Here is a 26,159-nt window from a genome sequence, read left to right as displayed (position 1 = left end):
CTGAGAGATGTCACACTGATGCTTAAAAAAAAAAGACTATATTAAAAACTGTCAACAAACGCAGTCAATGCATTTTGTCCGTCCGTCCGCTAGGGGCGCTGTGACTGCTTTTGCTCTTCCGGGTCACAGTGCCGCGCTACACGCGTGTAAGCTAGTAGTTGTTCAGAAGGCGTCAGCTAGCCTTTTAAAACAGTAAAAATGGGACAGGTAAGCGTCACTTTACAATTGAAAAGATATTTTATATGACTTGTACTTACCTTGTAGGAATAAGTTTGGTTATGTTGGCATTTTGGCATTTCCGACGAGTTCATGTGCCGTATTCTGTAAAGGAATGTGTGAAATTAAACTTTCCATTCATTGTCATTGGATTTTATATTCGTTTTAAATGTCTGCTATTCCTGCTATAGTCGGTCTGTTGTATTTAAATGTAAATGGGAATTAAGTGGCGTTGATATAATAGTGTAATGTTATGTGGTGGTCATTGTAACCAGAAGTATTTCTGTAGTTTTTAGGTGGCCTTTTTTTTTAGGCCCCCAAGTAGTCTTCATCACTTATTTATAATAGATATCTACCCTTATCAAGCATTCAAACGTCACTGTTTTGCCTCCTAGAAAATAATAACCAACTTTGAACAGGATTTCATAAAGATTATTGCAGATCATGTCTGCTTTCCTTATGTTTGTTTTGACTTCCTTCCTGTGACTTCCAGCCCCGCTCAAAGAAGCGCCGGCCGACGTTTCGGCGTCTGCTGAAGACGAGCAGCATGAAGCTGGACAACAAGCTGAAAAACCGACAGATGAAGCAGCAGAATTCGGCCAAGAAGCAACGGAAAGAGCAGAAGAGACTGCGACAGGCGGTGAAGGGCGCCGTCCTCAGCGTGCCCCGCCCACTGGAGACCTACAGCAAGAAACCCGGTAAGAGTTTTCCGGCGGCGAGGTGAGTCTGACTTTGCTGATGTTTTGTCATGTGATCTTCTGCGTGTCAGAGGAAGAAGAGGAAGAGGAGGAGTTCCTGGAGAGTCTTCCCACCGACATGATTGACGACGGCGATCTGCAGCAGATGGCCTCCTTCCTCGGCAGGGACTTGTCGTCATGGTAACTGCAGTCTACACACAAGCGGGGATGTACGCAGGAAGTGTGTCTCAGCCTCACGTTCGTACGTCGCAGCGGCCCCGTTCACAGCGGCAAAAAGCGAAGATCGGAGGCTCTTCCAAGTTATGAGAAGATTCCCAGGAAGATGGCCCGGGTGGAGGAGAAGGAAGTCATCCATTTGCTTCCCATCAAAGACAAGACCGGTGTCATCCCGCAGAGTCTGGAAAGAGGTGACCACCGCAGTATTGATTATCCAGGGCTACGCTATTGATTACCGGTATTGTCAGTATGCTAACGATTGATTGTGTGTGTGTGTGTAGTGATGACGAAGCAATCAGATGACGATGACGAGGAAGAAGAAACACCACACGAGGCTGAAATCGGTACGGATTTGGTAAAAAGCACCAACCTGTTTGACTTTCAAACATTTGACCACGCCCCCTTTTTAAAAAGCAGACCTCAAGGTGAAATGATGTCTTCCTGTTTTCAGGCGAGGCGGAGCCACAGAGCGCGGCGCCGCTGACGGCGGAGGAGCGAGAGCGAGCACGAGCTCAGACGATTAGAGAGAGGAAGCTGACCATCGCCCGTTTGGCGTCCGCCGTCACTTCCAACCCCGTTAACAACGTGAGAGTGACGCCCACGTCTACACGCCGTTGTGTGAGCTCATATTTATATATATATATATATGTGTGTGTGTGTGTGTGTGTGTGTGCGCACGTAGATCAAGTGTGTGAAGCAGCTGCGTGGGATGCTGATGGAGGCGGAGCCTTGCGTGGCGGTGACGGTCAGGAAACTGGTAATGGTGTCGTTAATGGAGATCTTCAAAGATATCACCCCCACCTACAAGATTCGACCCCTCACTGCTGCAGAGAAAGCCGTCAAGGTGTGTGTGTGTGTGGGGGGGGTGGGGTTAGCACACTAGCATGTCTAGCATGTTAGCTTCTGATGTTGTCATGGCACCGCAGGTGAAAAAAGAGACGCTGCAGCTGCGGGAGTTTGAGGAAGGCTTGGTGAGTCAGTACAAGTTCTTCCTGGAGGACTTGGAGCAGACCGTCAAAGGTACGTGACCACGTCGCCACCCGTCCCCGCACGTCAGCTGACCCGAGTTTTTTTTGGGGGCGTGCAGACTGGAAGCAGATGAAGAGGAAGCGCAGCCAGACGGTGGCGTTCGAGTCTTACGGCAGTCTGGCCCAGGTGGCCGTGCGCTGCCTGTGCGATCTGCTCCTCGCCATGTCACACTTCAACTTCCACAACAACATCATCGTGGCGCTGGCGCCGCTCATGAACGACTCCACCAAGACGGTAAGAGAGGCGGCGCGCGGTCCGTGCCACGGCGTCAACGCCATCGTGTGTTTCTGCGGCAGGTCTCGAAGATGTGCTGCGACGCCTTCGGGAAGCTTTTTCACCAGGACAAATTGGGCGGCGCCTCACTGGCCGCCGTGCGCGTCATCTCGGGTCTGGTCAAGAGTGTCAACTATAACGTCAGGCCCGAGGTAAGCGGTCACGTGACATCTCCCGTGTGAGAGCGACGACTGAGCCGCGTCTGCGTGTCCACACGCAGGTGCTGAGGACGCTGTTGAGTCTGAGGATCAAGGAAGTCCACGTGAAGAAGGACCTGCAGGACTCGGCCCCCAAAGTGAAGATGATGACCAACAAAGACAAGAAGAACAAACTGTCACGCATGCAGAGGAAGGTAATGCCCACCGTGTGTCACATGACCGTGGATGATTGACCTCCCTTCACAATGCTGTGTGTGTGTGTGCGTGTGTGTGTGTAGTGGAAGAAGGCGGAAGAGAAGTTGAACCAGGAGCTTCTGGAAGCAGAAGCTTCGGAGAGCAAAGAAAAGAAAATCAAACTGGTGAGTGGAAGACTCTTTTTTTTGAGTCATGTGACCAAAGCCAACTTCCTCCATCTCCTCCCCACAGCATACAGAAACGCTCAACATCGTCTTCCTCATCTACTTCCGAATTCTCAAAAAAGCTCACAAGTCGGTTCTTATTTCCGCTGTGCTGGAGGGGCTGGCCAAGTAAGACGCGCACACACACACACACACACACATAAACATACACACTCTAACCGTGATGTCACTTCCTGTCAGTTTTGCCCACTTGATTAACTTGGAGTTCTTCGATGACCTGCTCAATGTGCTACAGCGCCTCATTCAATCAGGAGTGAGTATAACACTGACTCCGCCCACTAAAAGTTATTGCATTGATGACCAACTGATGTGTAGGATCTAACCAATCGGGAGAGTCTTCACTGCATCCAGACCGTCTTCACTATCCTGTCCGGACAAGGTGTGTGTGTTTGTGTGTGTGTGTGTGTCACTGGCAGCAAGTGCAGGAAGTGATGACATTCCCTGTCTTTGTATCTCAGGCGACGTTCTCAACATCGACCCGCTCAACTTTTACTCGCATCTCTACAAGATGTTGCCTCAGCTGCACGCAGGTGGGTGTGGTCACACGTCTCTGAATTAGGTGCTGGGGGGTCGACAACGAGCCTTGACATCAATACCCGGGTCACTCAGGAACGCCTAACGACGACGTCGGCATCGTCCTGCGCTGCTTGGACGCCATGCTGGTCCGCCGCAAGAAGCAGGTGACGCTGCAGAGGGCGATGGCGTTCGTCAAGCGACTGAGCATGCTCAGCCTTCACGTCCTGCCCAACGCCAGCGTGGGAATCCTCGCCGCCAACAGAGCCACCATGCACGTGAGTGCGTCCACTTGACGCTTTCAGTCTGACTTTTTTTTTTAGTTTAGCTCCGCCCCTACTAGCCCAGTAAGGAAATATTGCTAATGCCTCAACGTGTGTGTGTGTGTGTGTGTGTGTGTGTGTGTGTGTGTGTCAGGCCTTTCCAAAGTGTGACTTCCTGCTGGACAACGAGGTTCAGGGCAGCGGCTTCTACCTACCAGAACTGGACCAACCGGAACACTGCAATGCTCAGAACACAGGACTGTGGGAGCTACACACACTACAGGTACACACACACATACACACAAGTCACACACATGTCAGCTGACGTCATGTGACGTCCCGTTATAGAGACACTTCCATCCAGTCGTGCGGCGGCTGGCGGTCCATCTGAGCCACGGCGCTCCCAGCGAAGGCAGCGCGGCGCTCGGCGTGGACCTGAGTCGCAGGTACGGTGGTGCGATGTGTGCGGTTGCTATGGTAACACTCCTTGCGTTGCGTTGACCCCGCGGGTTCTGTCACGTGACCTCTTTTTGTCCAGGTTGCCAGTGCAGCTGTTTGAGGATTACGCCATGAATGATATGACCTTTAACCCCCCAGTGGCACCACCCAGCAAGAAGAAGGTACACTCACACACACACACACACACACACACACACACGCCTGTTTATATGCATTGCGTCCTTAAATTGTTTTCCTTGTTTGCTTGTTAGGATCGTTTCGTAATCGGTACGGTGATGTTCGATGCCGACCTGCAGCGGCTGGTCGACAACATCCTTTCCGCCACTGAGGAGGCGGAGCTAGACTTTACTACTACTACTACACACACGCCCACCAAACACACACACACAGTGTGACATCATCACATGTCCCAGTTGCCTGTAGAATGTTTCTTAAAAAAATTAAAATGTAATTTTAAATGTATCAATTCTATTGTTGGTCTTCATGGTGAAATTGATGAGTCGGACCCAAAGAATTTTTTTTAGCGATAGCGTTGTTGTCTCTTCCTGTCCACTGATGCCTTCAGGATGGACGACACGGCAGGTGACATGATGATGACTGGCGTCTTTCTCGGCTCTTGAAGGCATCAGCAACAGCTCGCAGCGCCGCCTGCCGGTCACTGAGCGCCACTGCACACCTTAACATTCCTTAAATGATTCCTAATTGGACAAGACTGTGGAGTCTGGAGACATATTTAACATGCTAGCATGCTTCACGCGTTCCCACGGGAGCGCACACACACGCGCTTTCCCATTTTCGGGCAAAGTCAAGGAAGCGACTGGAGACAATGGTGATCAATCGGTGGTCCCTCCCCGACATGTTTCCTGTCCTTACATGAGACTAAGACGGGGAGGGGGGGCATGGATCCTTTCAGCTCCATTTTAGGACTTGATGACACTCGGATTGTTTTGCTTCATGCTGAATTTCTTGGGCTTTTTTCCTACAAGGCTCCGTGGGCGGAGTTTGGGCGTAGAAAGTCTGCTTTTCCCGCGGTAAAGTTTCCTTTTAAGGAGAAGAGTGCGCATGTCCCTCGCGATGCTTCCTACTGCAGTCGATCATGACTTCTATTGATTGCTTTTTACTTTTGCTGCCGCTGCCGGGAAAAAACTCGCCACCAGCGATTGGTGGAGCCGGCTGGAGGGGGCGTGTCCCAGGATGGCGCGAGGACAGCTGGACGCCATCACTCATCCCAGTCATCCCAGTCAGGACAAGAACCTGCACTTTCAAAAACCATTAGGGTGCTTTCTTAAAGCTCCGCCCCTTTTATTGACACGTTGACCTTTAGCCTCAGCAATGCACGATGGGAGACAAGCACTGACCACGCCCCCTGGCATGATGGCATGCCCTGGCATGATGACCCCCCCCAGGCTGCCCTATAAGGAATAGAGGATGAGAGTGAGGAAGGCGGCAATGGAGGACCACTCCATGTTTGGGAAGGAGGGAGGAAGGAGGGAAGGAGCAAAGGAGAGGAGGCTTCTTAAGGTCGCTCCCTTCTGCTCGGACCCTCACTTCGTCTCTCCTGACCTCACCTTCATCTCCCAACACCACGGTAAGATACTCCTCATCCTCACTTTTGTCATTTTCTCACCACTTTCATCTCCTCATCTTCTTCATCTCCTCACTCTCAACTTCATCACCTCCTCGTCCTCACCTTCATCACGACCAACTTATCCTCTTCCTCGTTCTCATCATGAGGTTGAGGGATGGTCACATGATGATGTTCGACTTAAGAGACGTCTCCTGGGCGTGTAGGTGATGGTCCACATGAGATGATAGTCTGGTTGGAGGCCAGCTGTGGAACGTCAACATGACCAAATACGGTCAACACAGCTGAAAGGAGGGTGGGGAGGGGGAGGGAGGGAGGGAGGTAGGGGGGGTATGGAGGGCCGAGGATCATGCCCAAATTAGGAGTGCGTTGCATGTGGACGTGTGGCGGTTCTGTTCACGTCCTGCTGGACTTGAGTGGAGTTTGGAGCTAACGTGTCCACCTCGGTGTCCCCCGCAGCGTGACTCGGTGTCCTAGCCCCCCCCTGCTGCCATGTGCGACGACGAGGAGAGCACCGCTCTGGTCTGTGATAATGGATCAGGTCTTTGTAAGGCCGGTTTCGCGGGAGACGACGCCCCCAGAGCCGTCTTCCCGTCCATCGTGGGCCGACCCCGGCACCAGGTGACTGGTCCACAGCGTGGGCGGCTTTCACAGAAGTTCAGTTTTTTACAAATAACGTGCGTGTGTGTCAGGGTGTCATGGTGGGCATGGGACAGAAGGACAGCTACGTCGGCGACGAGGCTCAGAGCAAGAGAGGAATTCTCACCCTGAAATATCCCATCGAACACGGCATCATCACCAACTGGGACGACATGGAGAAGGTCTGACATCACTTCCTGTCAAATTTGAACTCCGACCTTGAATGTGTCTTCTGCACCTCAGATCTGGCATCACTCTTTCTACAATGAGCTGCGAGTGGCCCCCGAGGAACATCCCACCCTCCTGACTGAAGCTCCGCTCAACCCCAAAGCCAACAGGGAGAAGATGACCCAGGTGAGGTAGCACTCTGAAGACCAGCACTCGTGTCACATGGGTGTCAGCCATTGATCTTCTTGTGTTCAGATCATGTTTGAGACCTTCAACGTCCCCGCCATGTACGTAGCCATCCAGGCCGTCTTGTCCCTCTACGCCTCTGGACGCACGACAGGTATCTTCTACCTTCTAGATCCTCCAACCACGTGCGTGCACGCAAGTAACCATTATGTGTGTGCGTAGGTATCGTTTTGGACTCCGGGGACGGTGTGACCCACAACGTTCCCATCTACGAGGGCTACGCTCTTCCTCACGCCATCATGAGGTTGGACCTGGCAGGTCGCGACCTCACCGACTACCTCATGAAGATCCTGACTGAACGCGGCTACAGCTTTGTCACCACAGGTACGGTCCGCCCGTGACATCGCCGCCGGGGCGACGGGACATCGCCTCTCTCACCATCGTGTGTCCTCACAGCCGAGCGTGAGATTGTGCGGGACATCAAGGAGAAGCTGTGCTACGTGGCTCTGGACTTCGAGAACGAGATGGGAACAGCGGCGACGTCGTCCTCCCTGGAGAAGAGCTACGAGCTCCCTGACGGGCAGGTCATCACCATCGGCAACGAGAGGTTCCGCTGCCCCGAGACTTTGTTCCAGCCTTCCTTCATCGGTGAGTCCTGAAGTCCGCTCGGTTTCCGTGTGCACCCTAACGCTGAGCTCCGGCAGGCATGGAGTCCGCCGGGATCCACGAGACCACCTACAACAGCATCATGAAGTGTGACATCGATATCCGCAAAGACCTGTACGCCAACAACGTGCTCTCGGGCGGGACCACCATGTACCCGGGCATCGCCGACCGCATGCAAAAGGAGATCACGGCGCTCGCCCCCAGCACCATGAAGATCAAGGTGAGCCTTCAATGTCGTAACGGGACGTTGTTGTTGTTGTCGTCGTCGTCGTCGTCGGCAAGGCTAAAGATCCACCAATGATGTCTCCCAATCAGATCATCGCCCCCCCGGAGAGGAAGTACTCGGTGTGGATCGGCGGCTCCATCCTGGCCTCGCTGTCCACCTTCCAGCAGATGTGGATCAGCAAGCAGGAGTACGACGAGGCGGGGCCGTCCATCGTCCACCGCAAGTGCTTCTAGGCACGCTCACGCGTCATCTGTCATGTGATTGTGCTTCCGGTCCAACTTCCTACCTGTGAGACGTCCCCCAACATAAGCCCCGCCTCCATAAAGTTATCTTTTTTTTTTTATTTTGGCTGATAAATATGAAAGGCGACAATTAAAAGCTCTCAGACGCAAAAAGTGTGTGTTTCACTCTTGTTGTCACGGCAACAGCAACAAGTCATCGAGCCTTTCAAGCCACATATGAATTTATTAGCAAAATGCTTAGCTAGCAATAGCAATAGCAAGAGCACATAAATGCAAGTTAGTCCTCCTGCCTCTAGGGGAGCTAGACCAACCTGTCACCTGTGTCACCTGAGGTCCAGCACATTGATGGTGGCGTCCCTCACCTGCACATGCTCACACACCTGAGAGGACAGACGCATAGCAACATGAGCGCTGGCGTTGGACTTGCTAAGCCGGTTTGCGTGGCTGCGGATGACGAAGACGACGAGAGTTTCTCACCGAGAAAAGAGGCGGGTCTTTGGAGTGAGGATGGAAACCTTTCAGGCGGCAGCTCGAAACCTCCGACATTCCTGCGCAGGTAAGCCTGAAAACGCCAACGCTGAGACACAACAACATGCCCTTAGCTAGCGAGCCTACCAGCAACACGTTAGCATAACCAGGAAGATGTGCTTATGCTAAGCTAGTCTCATTCATTTTCACACATGGGGGCGGAGTCACATGACTTAGGGGAATAATGCTACTCACTCGTTGTGTTTGGGAGCACAGACGATGGCGACGGCCTCCGGCAGCATCAGTTGGTAGGCGCCGTGCGTGTGGAGGTCCACGCTGGACAGGAACGCCGTCTGAGTGGGATGAGTCTGAGCACACAGACAAACACACGCACACGCTCAAACGTAGCAAGGAGAAGGTCTGAGCAGGATTCTAAAGAGGCTAAGAAGAACCTACGTGGATCCAGCCCAGCGTCAGGAGGTTATGTTGGTCCTGGAAGCTGAACAGCTCCTCCACGTTCTCCATGTCGCAGAAGTCGGGACCGGACGACTGTTTTGGGATCACCAGGAAGGTCACCACAAACTGGTCGTGTTGCTGCCAGAAGAACGGATGTCAATTAATGCACCGGACGTGACATCATAACTCCCCAGCCGTGATGTCATAACTCCCCAGCCGTAACATCATAACTCCCCAGCCATGATGTCACGGCTCACCACCCTGTCATCATAACTCGCCTGCCATGATGTCGTAACCCACCAGCCATGACATCATAACTCCCCAGCTATGATGTCATAACCCACCAGCCGTGACATCATAACTCGCCAGGCATGATGTCATAACTCCCCAGCCGTGGCATAACTCCCCAGCCATGATGCAATAACCCACCAGCCATGACATCATAACTCCCCAGCCATAATGTAATAACTCCCCAGCCATAATGTAATAACTCCCCAGCCGTGACATCATAACTCCCCAGCCGTGACATCATAACTCCCCAGCCATGATGTAATAACCCACCAGCCATGACATCATAACTCCCCAGCCATGATGTAATAACTCCCCAGCCATGACATCATAACTCCCCAGCCATAATGTAATAACTCCCCAGCCGTGACATCATAACTCCCCAGCCGTGGCATAACTCCCCAGCCATGATGTAATAACCCACCAGCCATGACATCATAACTCCCCAGCTATGATGTCATAACCCACCAGCCGTGACATCATAACTCGCCAGGCATGATGTCATAACTCCCCAGCCGTGGCATAACTCCCCAGCCATGATGCAATAACCCACCAGCCATGACATCATAACTCCCCAGCCGTGACAATATAACTCCCCAGCCATGACATCATAACTCCCCAGCCATGATGTAATAACTCCCCAGCCATAATGTAATAACTCCCCAGCCGTGACATCATAACTCCCCAGCCGTGGCATAACTCCCCAGCCATGATGTAATAACCCACCAGCCATGACATCATAACTCCCCAGCCATGATGTCATAACTCCCCAGCAGTGACATCATAACTCCCCAGCCATGATGTAATAACCCACCAGCCATGACATCATAACTCCCCAGCTATGATGTCATAACCCACCAGCCGTGACATCATAACTCGCCAGGCATGATGTCATAACTCCCCAGCCGTGGCATAACTCCCCAGCCATGATGCAATAACCCACCAGCCATGACATCATAACTCCCCAGCCATAATGTAATAACTCCCCAGCCGTGACATCATAACTCCCCAGCCGTGACAATATAACTCCCCAGCCATGACATCATAACTCCCCAGCCATGATGTAATAACTCCCCAGCCATAATGTAATAACTCCCCAGCCGTGACATCATAACTCCCCAGCCGTGGCATAACTCCCCAGCCATGATGTAATAACCCACCAGCCATGACATCATAACTCCCCAGCCATGATGTAATAACCCACCAGCCATGACATCATAACTCCCCAGCCATGATGTCATAACTCCCCAGCAGCCATGACATCATAACTTCCCAGCCATGTCATAACTCCCCAGCTGTGACATCATAACTCCCCAGCCATGACCTCATAACCCAGCAGCCATGACATCATAACCCAGCAGCCATGACATCATAACTCCCCAGCCATGACGTTATAACTCCCCAGCCATGATGTCATAACTCCCCAGCCGTGACATCATAACTCCCCAGCCATGATGTAATAACCCAGCAGCGGTCACATCATAACTCCCCAGCCATGACCTCATAACCCAGCAGCCATGACATCATAACCCAGCAGCCATGACATCATAACTCCCCAGCCATGACGTTATAACTCCCCAGCCATGATGTCATAACTCCCCAGCCGTGACATCATAACTCCCCAGCCATGATGTAATAACCCAGCAGCGGTCACATCATAACTCCCCAGCCATGATGTCATAACTCCTCAGCCATGACATCATAACTCCCCAGCCATGACATCATAACTCCCCAGCCGTGACATCATAACTCCCCAACCATGACATCATAACTCCCCAGCCATTACATCATAACTCATGACTTCATAACCAGCACTCTCACCAGGCGGCCGCACAGCACACCACAGGTTTCGATCCCGTGGGCGGAGTTGGAGTCGGCCAGCAGAAGGAAACGAGAGGTCAAGTCCTTGGGAATCACCATTCGTCTTAGAAGCTCCGCCCTCTCACCTGGACAACATCACACACGCGCACTTACACGGATGTGCAGATGACAGAATATTCTGGAAGGTCGCTAGGTGAACTTACTGTTCACAGCGGCCAGCGTGGCGGCTGATTGGCTGACAGGAGGAGGCGGCCTCTTTCTGTTGGGCTCCGCCCGCTGCGATCGTACGCCATCCCTTATTGATTGTCGAGACCAACAGGAGCCGTCTGGCACCTCCGCAACCTAAGAAACGGTGGTTGCTATGGTAACACCACACACCGACTGTCAACTCCAGCGAAGCTAACAACCACCTTGTGCTCCGCCCCCTCGCCTCTCCTGTTGTCCACTTCCTGTCGCCTCAGCTGCTCCTCAAAGTAGCGAAACTGTTCCGATTCAATCTGCATGCGTCGCATGGCGGCGACGCGCTGCCTCTCCGACTCCAGCAAGCGGACACGCCTCCTGTCCTCGTCCAATACGGGGAGGTGCTGCAGTGGCTGGTCCCGCCTACCATCGGCCTCCGCTTGTTTCTGAGGGAGACAAAACCTCAGGTCACATGACTAACTCTCTCAACCGTGCTTCCTTGCTAATATGAACACAGAAGTGGCACCTGGACTTGCAGGAAGTGGGCGTGTTCTCTGCTGTACTTCTCCTCCAATCGTCTTCTCAGTTCATCCTTGCGGGAAAACGCAACATCCTGGAGTTTCTGCACACAGTCAGGAACAGGAATAACGCCCCCTGCAGCTGATTGACAGACCGGAAGACCTTGGACCACACCCACTCCATCTTATTGGCTATACTGTCTGTTGACATACAAATAGCATTAGCTTTAGCTTCACCTGCATGACGAGCTGCTTCTCTGGAACGCGACATTGCTGGTAGTCCTTGTGGGCCGGCAACTTCTCCACAAATAAGCTGGACACACACACACACACACACACACACACACACATACACACACACACACATGAATACGTGATGCTGCGGAGGAGCGTCCAACAGTGCGTTCTTACGTGATGAACTTGGTGTACAGGACGTAGGCGTTCTCTAGGCTTCCCTCTTCCAGGTAAACGGCGGCCATGCGCTCCATCTCCACGCCAGAGCGGAAGTAACGCCACGGCTCCACGTCCTCGTTGATCTCGACGTTGGCACCCATCTTGGCGAGCGCTCGTACGCGCTCGGGGGCGGTGAGCGACACATCGGTGTAGTCGGCTTCCGCCGCCATTTTCTTCTGTACAATGACATGACACCTTTTCAAGACTGTACTAATCTGACCTTTGACCTCACCCCCACCCCCCACCCACACTCACCAGTGTAGTCAAGCTGAAGCCTTGGTCCATCACCTACTGTGTGTGTGTGTGTGTGTGTGTGTGTGTCACAGGATCAGGTTGTCGCTCGGTGGTCTTGTGTGTGTCAAACTTCCCATGACGCTTTACTGCAGAGACGATGGACACACACACACAAATACATAGGACTACATTACCCATGATGCCATGCCATTGTAGCAGGTGTACTTGGAAGAAGTGGAAGATTTTTCAAAGTAATGGTAACAAATTGACATGAACGGGAAAAAACAAACCAAAGAATAAATAAGAGCTGACGTGAATAAAACAAAAGAGACAATTTACCACTTCAGTTTCGGTTGCCCTGGCGTGCACGTGCCGAGCGCGTCACCGCGACCACACGAACACGAGGCGAGCTCTCATCCGCCCCTGACGCTCCCTTGGAAAGTGACGACGACTGGACTTGAGCTAAATAGAAGCTAGTTGTGTTTACGAAAAAAATCAAGCTCGTTGTGCTTAAAAAAGACGCTAAAATGGCTGAAAGCTCATCATGCTTCCGCACGCCGAGGGATGGTGGAGCTCAAAGATCGTCTACAGACGAAGAGACGACACTCCTAACGAGGTGCCGCGCTCCTTTGTGCGCATGCGCTGACCAAGCTAAAACACGATGAGATGCTTACTCTGACAAATATTTCAGCTACACTACAGCAGAATGGCGCGGATTCAAAGTTGTCTTCTTTCTTAAAAACTGAGTCTGTTTCTCAGTAGATTTGAACGTTAGATAATAGAAGAATAGATTATAATTTCCTGCTTCGTCACATCACAAATAACATTTTAAGTGTTATATGTACGATGATATGTACACTAAACGAGTACGCTCAGAATCCATCGTTAAACAAGTACGATTAAAAAAGGATTTTATTTTGAAAATGCAGGAAGTGTTGCAGTCAGGTGTTGTTCCCGCTGACTGGCAGACATGGGCCAGGTGTACTCGCAGGTAGGAAGACTTTTCTTTTCAACTTTGCTCCAACCGTCTCAAACTTTACTTCCTGTTTGTAACACAGAGTGTATGCGCGCGCGCGCATACACACATAAACACGGTGTATGGCGGTATAAACTGCAGCAGTGTATAAAAGTAACGACCGTGTTTGTGTTTAACGGGCGCCATGATGCAGCAGGTCCAACCGGTTGATTCGGGATGCAAATGAGTTAGCTCCACATAACTGGTGTGGTAGCTTTCACCAAAAAAGTCACGTGTCACCAAGTGACAAAGTGACTTTTTTTTCCCGCCAGCCTGCGTGTCAGTTGGCGTATGACGGCGACGTCCATCGGCTGTACGCTCTGGTGAGCCAACATCCCGGTGCCATGGACGCGCAGGATGAGGACACCGGGGACACGCCCCTCATCGCTGCCTGTCGCCGTGGCAACCTGAGTGCGGTTCAATTCCTGTTGAACAACAGTGCAGACCCGGGCCTCAGCAACAAGGTGTGAGTGATGGCGGCCATGATGCCTTGTTGTTCTTTATGTATTGTAGTGTATTGTTGTTGTTGTTGTTGTGTAGAAGCATCGCACGTGTCTTCACTACGTGGCCAAGCAGAACTTTTCAATACTTGACCACCTCATCATCCTCATCCTCATGCCCATACTCCTGCTGGGATACTTCCTCATGGTACGTGGTATGTAGTACCATGTTGTATCGGCCTTATATGGCATCATTGTGTGTGTTTGTTAGCTACACAAACAGCGGCGTAACGAGGCTCTGATGAAGGAAGTGTTAAACAGCAACGTGGACGTCAACGCGCCGGATTACGTATGAGCACACGCACACGCACATGAATGATGACGTAAGAGGATGTGACCTCGTGTGTGATATTGTGTGTGTGTTCAGAAAGGAAACACGGCTCTTCACTACGCATGTCTGAGGAAACGTCAGCATTTGGTTCCTCTGCTGCTCCTCCGAGATGCCGACCCCCACGTCAAGAACCACGTACGCGCACGCTAACGCATGTCAAGCGGACACGGCCAAGCCGGTGTGACCTTTTCGTGTTTGCAGGACGGAGAGACGCCGTTGGACATCGCCATGAGGTTAAAGTACAGCAAAGTGGTGCGTTTGCTCAGGAAGACGCAGTGACGCCGACTTGGTCCTTGAAGGTGGCGCCACTAACGTCATGAAGTTTCACAGTCAGCTCAAACCTTCTTCCAGAACATTCATCGAAAGGAAACATATTTATTTCACTCCAAACTTGATAGTGGATTTTTTTTTTTATGAAATCGTAAGGACGAAGGAATGACAGGAAGTTAAAAAGTCAACAAAATGGACTCCTTTGGTCTAAAACAGCCAATAAAAATGTGTAGAAATGTAATCTTACTTGTAGCTTCCCCTGAGGTCTTTATGTGATTTCTCTCACACACACACACACACACACACAGAGTGGCCCCGCCTACTGGTATTTCTGCAGAAGCTTCAAGACCATCGGAAACATCAGCTGAGGAGCATCAAGCCCCCATATGAAGTCCAGATGTTCCCAATGTTCAATGTGCTGATGGAAGACCAGATTGGACACCTAGACCAAGACAGACCAGTTACACCATCAACCGTATCTCACCTTTAAACCCAACCAGCACCTGAGTCAGGAGGACGGCCATGTCTTTGGGGTCGGCCAGCGTGTCCTGTCCCCCCGAAAAGATGGCCGTGGGAACCTTCATGTCTTGGACTCGGTACCGGGGGGGAGTTGACTGAGAAGTAGACAGCAAGTGAAGACCAGGCTGACAATGGAGGTGTTGGACTTTGAGCATCCTCACCTGGTTGTAATGTTCCATGTTTCCTGCGGCGCCAAAGTCAAACGCCATCAGTTTCCCGCCTCTGACGGCCTGAAGACACAAAGAATCGGACGTCACTTCATATTGTCTTTGTGTGTGTGTGTGTGTGTGTGTGTGCGCATGTGCACCTGGGCCCAGTGGAGCATGTTTTGGACGGATGTCCCAGCAGGACAGTGTGTGGTGTAGACCGCTGTTCGAGTCTGAAACAATGCCCAGTTCAGGTTCACGTCTTCATGACTTTAGCATCATTAGCATTGTTGCTAAAGATATCAAATCTAAAGCTCGACAGGTTGCTTCAGCAGACCACAACGATGACGAGACGATGGAGATGTAGGTGACACCAACCATGTTGAGGTTCTTCTCGTCAAAGCCACACAGGATGAAGAATAGATTTCCACACAGCTCGCTAAGCAGATGCTTGGCGCAAACATGCTCCGCAAACCACTCGATCATGTGACTCTGAGGCAGGAAATCCCGCCTTCCAAACAGGGTCTGGGGGGACAGCACACTTTTCATTACATTAGGTCATGTGACTGTTGCCACGTTGTTGATGGTGTGATGGTGACTGTTAGCATGTTATAGGTGATGGCATCATTTGACTGTTAGCATGTTATAGGTGATGGCATCATTTGACTGTTAGCATGTTATAGGTGATGGCATCATTTGACTGTTAGCATGCTGATCATTGGTGTACTGGCGTGATGTCGCTGTTTGATGGCGACTGTTGGTATGTTATCGTAGGTGTGATTGCATCATTTGACTGTTAGCATACTGATCATTGGTGTACTGGGGTCATGTCGCTGTTTGATGGCGATTGTTGGTACGTTATCGTAGGTGTGATGGCCTCATTTGACTGTTAGCATGCTGATCATTGGTACGTTATCGTAGATGTGATGGCCTCATTTGACTGTTCGCATGCTGATCATTGGTGTACTGGTGTGATGTCACTGTTTGATGGCGATTGTTGGTACGTTATCGTAGGTGTGATGGCCTCATTTGACTGTTCGCATGCTGATCATTGGTATGTTATTGTAGGGGTGATGGCATCATTTGACTGTTAGCATGCTAATCATTGGTACGTTATCGTAGGTAAGATGGCATCATTTGACTGTTAGCATGCTGATCATTGGTACGTTATCGTAGGTGTGATGGCCTCATTTGACTGTTAGCATGCTGATCATTGGTACGTTATCGTAGGTGTGATGGCATCATTTGACTGTTAGCATGCTAATCATTGGTGTACTGGTGTGATGTCACTGTTTGATGGCGATTGTTGGTACGTTATCGTAGGTGTGATGGCATCATTTAACTGTTAGCATGTTGATCATTGGTGTACTGGCGTCATGTCACTGTTCGATGGCGACTGTTGGTACGTTATCGTAGGTGTGATGGCATCATTTGACTGTTAGCATGCTGATCATTGGTACCTTATCGTAGGTGTGATGGCATCATTTGACTGTTAGCATGCTGATCATTGGTGTGACCGCATCATGTCACTGTTCGATGGCGACTGTTGGTACGTTATCATAGGTGTGATGGCATCATTTGACTATTAGCATGCTGATCATTGGTACATTATTGTAGGGGTGATGGCATCATTTCACTGTTAGCATGCTGATCATTGGTGTACTGGGGTCATGTCGCTGTTTGATGGCGACTGTTGGTATGTTATCGTAGGTGTGATGGCATCATTTGACTGTTAGCATGCTGATCATTAGTATGTTATCGTAGGTGTGATGGCATCATTTGACTGTTAGCATGGTGATCATTGGTACGTTATCGTAGGTGTGATGGCATCACTTGACTGTTAGCATGCTGATCATTGGTACGTTATAGGTGGGATGGCATCGTTTGACTGTTAGCATGGTGATCATTGGTACGTTATCGTAGGTGTGATGGCATCATTTGACTGTTAGCATGCTGATCATTGGTACGTTATAGGTGTGATGGCATCGTTTGACTGTTAGCATGGTGATCATTGGTACGTTATCGTAGGTGTGATGGCATCACTTGACTGTTAGCATGCTGATCATTGGTACGTTATAGGTGGGATGGCATCGTTTGACTGTTAGCATGGTGATCATTAATACGGTATCATAGGTGTGATGGCATCACTTGACTGTTAGCATGCTGATCATTGGTGTGACTGCATCATGTAACTGTTGGCACGTTACCATTGGATGTGTTCGAAACCGCATACTTACCTACTACTCATACTAACTATTTGAGTATGCAGTGTGTCTACACTGGCAGTATGCGATTTTTGAGTATGCGAGAAGTTATATATTATATATATAGGATATATTGCGAGTTGGTTCGCTTCTTGTTTTCAAAGTAAAAGCATTAATTTAACACTATGTTTTTTTTGTATGAGAAAATTAAGGGGGCGTTTTATTTTGTGAAAATAACCGAAAATGCGTCGCTCACAAGCTAGGTTAAATTTTGCCGAATTCGTCTGAACGAAATTGTAAACGCTTGGAAAAATAAAAGGCACACTCGGGATCTACACGTCACTTTCTCGCCTGATTTTTCTCGGGTAGGAGCGCAATGCATTGTGGTTTATGTAGTACGCCGTAGTGTAAACGCTTTGCATACTGTCTGATAGATTGGGTATGCAGTATGGAGTGTGGGTAGTATGGGCATAGAAGTATGTAGTAGTTAGTATGCGGTTTGGAACACGGCCATTGATGTGACCGCATCAAATGACTGTTAGCATGTTTTGGTGTGATGTGTCATATGACTGTTAGCATGTTATTGCTGGTGTGATGGCATCATGTGACTGTCAGCACGTCCTACGTGAACCAGGGTGTCGGGCAAGGAGGACAGTTTGGTCATGGGGCTGCTGGTGAAGGCCACTGTTGCCACGGGCGCCAAAGCAACAAACAGCTTGATCTTGGCAGCCAGTTGCGGTAGCGTGGAGAACGCCATGAATGCTGGGTAGTCACACAGTCTTTGTTAGTGTTACCATGACATGTGTGTACTTGTGTGTGTGTGTGTGTGTTACCTATGGTGGTCCCTTGAGAGTGTCCAATGTAAACAATGTCTTCTTGGCCGGTCTCCTTCAGGATGTAGTCCACAACGGCAGGTAGATCCTTCATAGCCATTTCATCATGACTGCATGTACACGTGTACACACACACACACACACACAGTTCAGTAGAAGTCATGTTGGACCTGAAGTGGTCTTGGTTAGCATACCTAAACCTCCAGAAGTCTTCCTGATCTGGGCGGAGCTTCTGGTGTTTCCTGGACCAGGTGTTTCCTCTGCTGTTTCCCAGCCAAACATCATATCCGGCGTCAGCTAACACGTAGCCCAGACTAGAAGCGGGCGGGTTGGTGATCCAGTTGCTCCCGGCTGCCAGGAGGCCATGTTGTAGTAAAACAGCCGGTCTCGGACCTGCACCGCACAGAACATCCCGAAAATGTAAACAGAGAGGTGGCGGCCACATGTGACATCATCACCACCACCTTGCATCTTCTTGAGTCCTACAGGAATCCTGTTCAACATCAGGATGTAGCCATCCTCAGTCAAAACCTCATGCTCTTCGGCCGGGTAGCCCCATCTCCTGATGATCTCTGTCTGCACCCACACACACACACACACACACACAGCTGACAATGTTACCATGACAACAAAAGGGGTTGCGTTTTCCTCACAATGTTCATGTGCACTTCAGGGTCCAGTGGTGGCTGTGCGCTAAATAAGGGATGCCTGGTTGGCGGTGACGTCTTAGCCACGCCCACAGCCAACAGCAACGTCATCCACAGCAAACATAGCATGGTGTCTGCACACACAAACACATAAAAACACTTTGTTTAAAGTTCTGTTCGTTTGAGGCCGGTCATGGAAGTCAAAGGTGAAAACAAGAGCTTTAATCTGAGTGGTGTCATAGCGTGACAACTTTGTAACACAAAAACACCCACGAAATTATCATTAAACACGGTGTTTGTTTAGTTTTAACGGAGTTCCTGTACTTCGAAAGTACTCACCCGAATCTCAGCTCAGCTGAACTGTAACCACGTGACACCGGATGTGATCTAACTTCGTGGTGACATGTCGGTCAAAGTACATCAAAAAATATTTTTATGCATCTATTTAAAAAAATCTACCAAAAGTTAATTAAGTGGTTATTTGTGCTCAAATTTGTGGGCCCACTATTTGAAGAAATACGGTATTCCTTTCCAGCTGTCTTTTGTTTTTGCTTCAACTCTGACCCACCACAGCACCAGACTACGTCACTTCCTGCCAAGGTGCTTCCGCTTCGCTTGAGGTGTTTGTGCTGTGTTTAAAAATGTCCCGGGTTCTAATCGTCGGTGCGGGTCTGACGGGCAGCCTGTGTGCGTGTCTGTTGAGGAGGGAGATGAACAACAAAGTCCACATCGTGGTTTGGGACAAATCCCGTGGTTCCGGTGAGAAATTCCCTTCCCATCAGTGTACTTGACATGTAGCTTAGCCTGGTTGCTAGCTTTGATTGACAGGGGAAGGCACCAATGAGAGGATGCTAAGCAGTTTTAGCGTGTAGTTTGGACCACTACGGTTCTCGACTTGCACGTGCAGCCTATTCTTTAATTGTTTACATTCTAAATTCTATTTACATACCAAAACGACATACAAAAACTAATTTTGCACATAGTATATTTTATATTTTTTATGGTGCGAAAGAAGATGGAAATTGTCCCGCCAGTTTCAGTTCATGCAGGCATTGGCTGGTCTGCATGTCAATCAACCAAGGCGAAATAATTGAACTTGTGTGTGCACAACACAGGTGGAAGGATGTGCACTTCTCGTCCTCCCGATTCGCTGTCTCACTCGGCGGACATAGGAGCGCAGTACATCACAGCCACACATGAATATGCTCAGTCTCACAAGAGGTAGGATGTTTGTTCTCCATGCAACATTTGAGAACATCTAACTCATCCAATATGGCAGTTTGTACTCAGAGTTGTTGTCGTCTGGTGTCCTGCGTCCTCTGGACTGCCAGATGGAAGGTTTGCGACACCAAGACGGGAGTCAGAACTACGTGGCGCCGCTAGGAATGAGCAGTGTGGTCAAACACTTCCTGCGCGAGTCAGGTGAGTGCGCATGACCCCCGACATGTGACCTTCCTGCGGCACATTTTGACTGCGGCCTCATCTCGCCGTTTTCCTAGAAGCTGATTTGTTCTTGGAGCATCATGTGACTGGGCTCTACCGCCGCGGTGCATCATGGGAGGTTCACAGGAAGCAGGGTGACAGCGAATGCTTTGACTCTGTGGTCCTGACCATGCCGGTTCCACAAATTCTGCAGCTTCAGGGAGACCTAAAAGACAGTGAGACGCCATGTTTTACATTTAAACACTCAGCACTCTCAATTGGTGCACTTGTATACTTACATACTTACATACTTAGACCTAGCCTTACACCAATTTTACACACTTAGGAACTAAGTACACAGTACAAATTGTATATGGGCTTGAAACAGCATCATGTTTTTTACTCATCCAACTTTTGGATGAAAGTGAATCATCTTCAACCAACCAGAAGTCGAGTTGCCTCTAATGCAGTGATTTTCAACCACTGTGCCGCGGCCCACTAGTGTACCTTGAGAAACCGTCGGGTGTGCCGTGAGGAATTATCCAATATCACTTTTTATAATTAACATTTATTAATCATAATTTGCAAATATTATGTCAATAGCCATTATGTCAATAGTATACATGGACCCAAATATTCCAATTGCATTTGCTCAAACGGAAAGAACTGAACGGGGATGGAATATTCCTTTCCCCAATCCGATTGAGGGATCTTGTACCCGCTTAAACGGAAAGTTGTCAGGGTGTGTTCTTCTTCCTGGTGTTTTTCTTCTTCTGTTGTTTATCGGCGGTTGGCAAGCAGCTTTCGTGTGCATTAGCGCCATCTGTGGAACAGAATCTAAACCCTTCTATACTTTATTCACAACTGCAGTTTTATTAAAAAAGAAAATATATATTGACATAAAACATGTCCTGAGTTTAATTATAAAATATTAGCAAGATTGAATTTGATCTTTTCCTGTTTAAATTGATCCCGGGTGCGTTCTTTCAGCGCATGCTCAGATATGACGTAACACGCAGATCCAGACGTTCTTCACTTTTAAAAATGGAGGCCAGCAATCGGCACTGGACTAAGCAAAGTTTGTTTTTGATTCAAACTAAATTTCAAGACTGGAAAGACGAAAAACTGGCAATACGGAGTTATTCCAACAAGTGAAAGAAAAACTCGGGGAAGCCGGTATCACGTGATGTTGATGTTTACGTTTTACTGGGCATGCCCTATTGACTATTCTGTTTGATTTTCACGGCGCATGTAGACATGAGATTGGAATATTCCTTTCCATGGATACCATTGTTTCCCGAAAGGTCATTCGGAAAGAGAAAAACTCGTCAACTGTGGAGTGTCTGTGGTGTAAAGACTGGCATAGCAATGTAATATTGGTCGGTGTGGCAACACCTGCCTTGTTCCTCCGATAGACTTATTGATGCACGTGTGAGGTCATGGTGACATTTTGGAACATTTTTGGTTAGTGGCGTGCCACAAGATTTTTCCAATGTAAAAAAAAGTGCCGTGGCTCAAAAAAGGTTGAAAAACACTGCTCTAATGAACCGTCGCGGATTACCAGGATATATATAGTACTACCAGGACATATGTAGTATTATGTGTTTTGTGTGTGTCAGTGTTGTCTGCCAAGCAGAAGGAGCAACTAGACGGGGTGGCGTATTCATCTCGTTTCGCCTTGGCGCTCTTCTTCCCCCCTGGTGTGGACATCGACGTTCCTTGGGGGGCACGCTACTACAACAACCACAATGATGGCAACAGCAGCAAGTCAAGCAGCATCTGCTACGTGACCGTGGAACATCGTAAACGCGGTACAGGTGAGTGACAAGCACGGACGGGATGACGATGGCGGTGATAATGATAACGTAACGTGGTGTTCAGAGGGGGGCGCGGCTTGCGGTCCGTCTCTGGTGGTGCATACCAGCGCTCCGTTCGGCCTGCAGCACGTGGAGCGGGACAAGGAGGACGTGCAGCCAATCGTCTTGCAGGAGCTCAACAAGCTCCTCCCCGGTTTGCCTCAGCCGGTCGGTATCAAGTGCCACAAGTGGAGGTACTCGCAGGTGAGGAGCGTCAAGACGCCACGCCCTCGCTTCTATCTGCCATTATTTCACCTTTGACCCCACCTCTCCTCGGCAGGTGCTGACCTCTGTGCCAAACTGCCCAGGTCACATGACCGTACTGGAGCACCCACTACTCGTGTGCGCGGGCGACGCTTTCAGCCATTCCAACTTTGACGGCTGCGTGGAGTCCGCACTGAGCGTGCTCGCTGCATTTAAAGCCAGCATGGAAGTTAATCTGTAACTTCCTGTCTGTGTTTAACCCGCCTCCAAAACAAAAGGACACTTGGTTGGTTGTTATAAATACTTTATTCACTTGACAGTGTTTGATGTCTTTAGAAAGGAGACGCTCCACTCTTAACGTTTTTTTCCGGAGACAAAATGGGCCGAACCTGAGCTCATCTTTGACCAGGAAACGATGACCCAAGTGTGTCCATGTCTTCTTCCTGTTAGCTTGCTGCTCAGAAAAAGCCCAGCAAGTTGTTGATTGACAGGTCATTACTATGGTTATCTCCAGGAATGGACGCCGACTCCACCCGTGTGACACGTCGGAGCCATCAAATCAAACACACCAGGGGTATTCCCAAGTGGCTGTACTGGAGGGACAGACAGGAAGTGGGATGAACATTTGTGTTCTCCGGACTGGTACTGGGATTCCAGTTGGGAGTTCTGCCTCTGCTGGCTCAGCACAGACCAGCACCAGGACCAGGACCGAAACATGGACCATGAAAGCAAAGTCTGCAGAATCAAGGAGGGAAGGACGAGGAATTGTGGGAGTCTTCCTGCCCTTCATTTTAACTTTTCCTCCTGGTGTCTTTGCAGCCTTCTTGGCCCCGCCCACTTCCCCCAGACGGATCACGTGATTGTCCAGCTGTGCGTTGAGTAGAAGATTACAGGGGGGTGGGGGTTCATCACACATTGGTGATCTGATCGCGGTCCTCGTCAAACAGCTCGTTCTCGGGGTCTGAGTCCGTGGTGTCCGAGTAGCGGTAGTGATCCGGTTCGTTATCGCTGACGTCCGGCGTCACCGAGGTGGACGTGCTGCTCGCCTCGCCATTGGCACCTTCCTCCACCGTCTTGGTGAAGAAGAGTTTGACCTGCGGGACGAGTCCATCAGTTGAGCGTGGTCACATGACTGACACACAACCACGCGGTGAAGTTCTTACCTTGAAGTTGGGCGAGAAGTTCCTGTTGGCTTTGTCCTTGTTGGCCTTGTCCAGGTCGTTCTTCAGCAAGGTCAGAACCAGGAAGTCCCCATCTTCACCTTCACCTGCCAGCAGAGCGCTACCCAGGTGCTGCTGCGTTCTGTCTGCGGCATCCCGCATCGTTCCCGTGCTGCCGTTCTCCAGCTTCTCCGGATTGTCCACCGGCCCGGGTATGAAGAAGGTGTTGACCCAGAAGTGGAACATCTTTTCCTGAGGGTGAAGAAAGATTAGCGTCCATGCGACATCACAACGATACGACATCTCCTCACCTTCTTCATCATCTGCTTGTGGAAGAACTCCACCTTGATGTCGCCGCACACAGGAAGAGGCTGCGGGAACTCGAACATCATCACCTTGTCTTCCCGCCGTGTGTAGGTGGGGTTAGAGGTGTGGATCTTCACCTTCAGCTGGTAGATGACAAACTGAGGATCTGCGGTGAGAAGAACCAGCAGCAGCATTGATTAGGCGAAGGTGTCAAATATGTGGCAGGCGGGATGGATGTGGACTCACTGCAGTTCCCGCCGGCAAACATGGGGATGGTTTCAAAGAGCATCTTGTGGAAGAGCAGAGCCACCGGCGTGTAGTGCAGCCTGCTCCTCAGCAGCGTGTTGTAGTACGTCACGTAACGTCGCTGGCTCGGGATGGTCACGCCCTACGCACACGCACAACTTTAATGATAAGCAGCGGGTTGTCTTTTGACTCACATGCTTCCGGGCTTGCTTTTCGCTACAAAAACCACCTTCTTGTCTCGGGTGCGAACTTCCCCGTAGAAGTCGAGCGCTTCCTGCGCCTCCTGAAACTTGCCCCGATGCAGCAGGTAGGCACAGATCATGACCCCCGTGCGACCTTTTCCCGCCTTGCAGTGGATGGCGGCGACGTGCTGCTCATCTTCGCTCAGCCACTGGTCCAGGTCTTCACAAAAGGGCTTAATAAGCTCCAGCTGGGGGGGATTGTGGTCCTCAAAGGGGTACTCGGCCACTAGCGGAGACAAGTCGAGTAAACCGGGGGAACTTTACTTAGCAGGTATAATCATGACACACATTGGCATTACTTTACAAGCACACGGTGCTTAATAAGAGGATTAAAGGAGACAGACATGGAGTCGTTCATTGTATTCAATAATGTATACACATACTCAAGATGATGAATGGATTCTGTGGCTGGAATCTTTCTGTAGTGCCCCAATGCAAATAAAAAAAACACAATCCATTCTTCCGAGACTAAGCCACCAACATGTGGATGCTTTGGTTGGCGGTGCAAAAACCGAGGTTCTACTCACTGATGTTCTGGGATTTGTGTGGCATCAAATACACTTTTGGGTCATGTGATCGTGTGTTATCCAATCAAATCACAATTGTACGAGATTGTCTTACCTTGACAGTTGAACTTGGACGTGTCGTAGTGTCGCTCCACACACCTGTGAGCCCACAAAAAACAGCAAAATGACCGACTTCCCACGGTGCAACGCGTCGCCGTGGCGCTACGGCCAGCAGCTTAACAATTACACTTCCCGCTGCGGCGCACTTACAGATTGTAGATCTTGTAGTGACTCTTGTGTTTTGCATCTAAAAACCTGAGAGACACAGAGCTGGAGTTAGCACGACAAGACACAGGAAGTAGAAATAAAAAGGGGACGCCACGCCGCCTCACCGCACGACGTCGTCAATGTTGTTCCTGTACACTCCCTCCAGACGCTCAGCGGGGAACCCCATGGCGATGATGTTAGGGTAGATGTCTGCTCAGCTTGTTAAGGAGCAACACGCCTCCATTGCACAGGTAGTGACGTCACAGGGTCGCTAATGAGTATCGGTGTGTGTGTGCTGGCTATCACCTGAACTGGACGTTCACCTAAGCTATTTCGTGGGGAAATGTGTGTGCATGCACTGACATTACTGCTTAGAGTAAGAACACGGTTAGCTTAGCATGTTAGCTGCTGCCTGAGACACGAGCAGCACCTCGAGAACCAAAGCGAGTTAATTTGTTAGCATTGAGAAGGATACAGGTCAGGTCCAGGTCGAATCCATCCTCCTGGTATCGTCTTTTATTTCTGCTGACAATTTCTTTGATGAGTGCTGCCATGACGACGGAGGAGGAGGAAGAGGAGGATGGAGATGTCTGAGGGCCTCTGAAGTGAAGCAGCGAGCCACCGCAAGCTGGATAGAAATCGACCGCGCAGGAAAAGATAGTAGATTGAATGTTAAAATGACAAAGAACCAGAAGGCGTCATCGGTCCCCGGCAGCTCCCAACAGGAGACGCCCAGAGAGGACACAGGCTAGCCGGCCTGCTAGCTGACAAACAGCCCAGCTACGGGTGCTATTTTCTGGGTCAGAACCAGGAGGAGTCGAGGCCTCCAGCCTGCTCGCACCGCAACCCTGGTCCTCCAGGTCCTCCTTCTAAAGATAGAACCATTCGAGTTCGGAATCAGCGTCCAAATGTCCAACTGTCCACACGTCCAAGTAGCCCGTCGTAGTCTTCGCGGCCTCGCCGTGATTGAAGGCTGAGAGCCAAACCCTCTCAGAGGCTTTCAGGGGGGAGCGGAATGAGTCAAGATGGTGACTGCAACACGCAGCCTTTCCGCTTTTGACTTTCAAAATAATAGTATAGTGCCGAATACTATTGGTTAGAGAAACTAGCT

At 50.1% G+C, this 26,159-nt stretch overlaps 7 protein-coding genes across 7 annotated transcripts; 4 read left to right on the top strand and 3 right to left on the bottom strand.

The window, feature by feature from the left end:
• Window positions 1–45: 45 nt before the first annotated feature.
• On the top strand, window positions 46–4,691 carry noc3l (NOC3-like DNA replication regulator). Its single transcript, XM_058069250.2, has 21 exons — window positions 46–207; window positions 710–914; window positions 986–1,094; window positions 1,167–1,321; window positions 1,412–1,474; window positions 1,582–1,715; window positions 1,813–1,974; window positions 2,057–2,150; window positions 2,218–2,393; window positions 2,456–2,584; window positions 2,653–2,784; window positions 2,869–2,949; window positions 3,017–3,117; window positions 3,190–3,262; window positions 3,325–3,388; window positions 3,468–3,539; window positions 3,619–3,800; window positions 3,940–4,068; window positions 4,134–4,231; window positions 4,324–4,405; window positions 4,496–4,691. The coding sequence occupies exons 1-21, from the start codon at window positions 199–201 to the stop codon at window positions 4,637–4,639; spliced, it is 2,394 nt and encodes a 797-aa protein (XP_057925233.2). The 5' UTR covers window positions 46–198; the 3' UTR covers window positions 4,640–4,691.
• A 976-nt stretch (window positions 4,692–5,667) lies between these two features.
• On the top strand, window positions 5,668–8,109 carry acta2 (actin alpha 2, smooth muscle). The gene is made up of 9 exons (XM_058069276.2): window positions 5,668–5,832; window positions 6,289–6,450; window positions 6,522–6,650; window positions 6,712–6,822; window positions 6,892–6,976; window positions 7,045–7,206; window positions 7,279–7,470; window positions 7,527–7,708; window positions 7,804–8,109. The coding sequence occupies exons 2-9, from the start codon at window positions 6,322–6,324 to the stop codon at window positions 7,945–7,947; spliced, it is 1,134 nt and encodes a 377-aa protein (XP_057925259.1). The 5' UTR covers window positions 5,668–5,832; window positions 6,289–6,321; the 3' UTR covers window positions 7,948–8,109.
• Window positions 8,110–8,142: 33 nt separating this feature from the next.
• stambpl1 (STAM binding protein-like 1) lies at window positions 8,143–12,965 on the bottom strand. Its single transcript, XM_058069265.2, has 12 exons — window positions 12,714–12,965; window positions 12,396–12,520; window positions 12,099–12,316; window positions 11,925–12,000; window positions 11,696–11,791; window positions 11,400–11,615; window positions 11,193–11,331; window positions 10,990–11,114; window positions 8,881–9,018; window positions 8,680–8,792; window positions 8,434–8,533; window positions 8,143–8,336 (listed from the first exon to the last, which is right to left on the bottom strand). The coding sequence occupies exons 2-12, from the start codon at window positions 12,423–12,425 to the stop codon at window positions 8,280–8,282; spliced, it is 1,308 nt and encodes a 435-aa protein (XP_057925248.2). The 5' UTR covers window positions 12,426–12,520; window positions 12,714–12,965; the 3' UTR covers window positions 8,143–8,279.
• A 269-nt stretch (window positions 12,966–13,234) lies between these two features.
• ankrd22 (ankyrin repeat domain 22) lies at window positions 13,235–14,732 on the top strand. Its single transcript, XM_058069285.2, has 6 exons — window positions 13,235–13,365; window positions 13,662–13,853; window positions 13,930–14,037; window positions 14,101–14,178; window positions 14,257–14,355; window positions 14,422–14,732. The coding sequence occupies exons 1-6, from the start codon at window positions 13,345–13,347 to the stop codon at window positions 14,497–14,499; spliced, it is 576 nt and encodes a 191-aa protein (XP_057925268.2). The 5' UTR covers window positions 13,235–13,344; the 3' UTR covers window positions 14,500–14,732.
• Window positions 14,576–19,351, bottom strand: lipf (lipase, gastric). Its single transcript, XM_058069269.2, has 11 exons — window positions 19,179–19,351; window positions 18,846–18,973; window positions 18,657–18,768; window positions 18,387–18,585; window positions 18,193–18,302; window positions 17,985–18,121; window positions 15,534–15,680; window positions 15,317–15,388; window positions 15,171–15,239; window positions 14,994–15,104; window positions 14,576–14,932 (listed from the first exon to the last, which is right to left on the bottom strand). The coding sequence occupies exons 2-11, from the start codon at window positions 18,966–18,968 to the stop codon at window positions 14,810–14,812; spliced, it is 1,203 nt and encodes a 400-aa protein (XP_057925252.2). The 5' UTR covers window positions 18,969–18,973; window positions 19,179–19,351; the 3' UTR covers window positions 14,576–14,809.
• A 64-nt stretch (window positions 19,352–19,415) lies between these two features.
• On the top strand, window positions 19,416–24,706 carry rnls (renalase, FAD-dependent amine oxidase). Its single transcript, XM_058069281.2, has 7 exons — window positions 19,416–19,598; window positions 19,955–20,060; window positions 20,119–20,261; window positions 20,339–20,497; window positions 21,881–22,078; window positions 22,143–22,321; window positions 22,398–24,706. Exons 1-7 carry the CDS (start codon window positions 19,481–19,483, stop codon window positions 22,560–22,562), a joined length of 1,068 nt encoding a protein of 355 aa, XP_057925264.2. The 5' UTR covers window positions 19,416–19,480; the 3' UTR covers window positions 22,563–24,706.
• Window positions 22,609–26,065, bottom strand: ptenb (phosphatase and tensin homolog B). The gene is made up of 9 exons (XM_058069268.2): window positions 25,524–26,065; window positions 25,174–25,258; window positions 25,052–25,096; window positions 24,897–24,940; window positions 24,263–24,501; window positions 24,034–24,175; window positions 23,793–23,953; window positions 23,485–23,733; window positions 22,609–23,415 (listed from the first exon to the last, which is right to left on the bottom strand). Exons 1-9 carry the CDS (start codon window positions 25,600–25,602, stop codon window positions 23,230–23,232), a joined length of 1,230 nt encoding a protein of 409 aa, XP_057925251.2. The 5' UTR covers window positions 25,603–26,065; the 3' UTR covers window positions 22,609–23,229.
• Window positions 26,066–26,159: the final 94 nt, after the last annotated feature.

This window comes from Doryrhamphus excisus, linkage group LG6 (assembly GCF_037039965.1).
Source record: "Doryrhamphus excisus strain RoL-2023G ecotype Guam linkage group LG6, RoL_Dexc_Guam_v1.1, whole genome shotgun sequence".
Lineage (NCBI taxonomy): Eukaryota > Metazoa > Chordata > Actinopteri > Syngnathiformes > Syngnathidae > Doryrhamphus > Doryrhamphus excisus.
The sequence above is the reverse complement of the archived record's forward strand: the minus strand, read 5'-3'. Positions and strand labels throughout refer to the sequence as shown.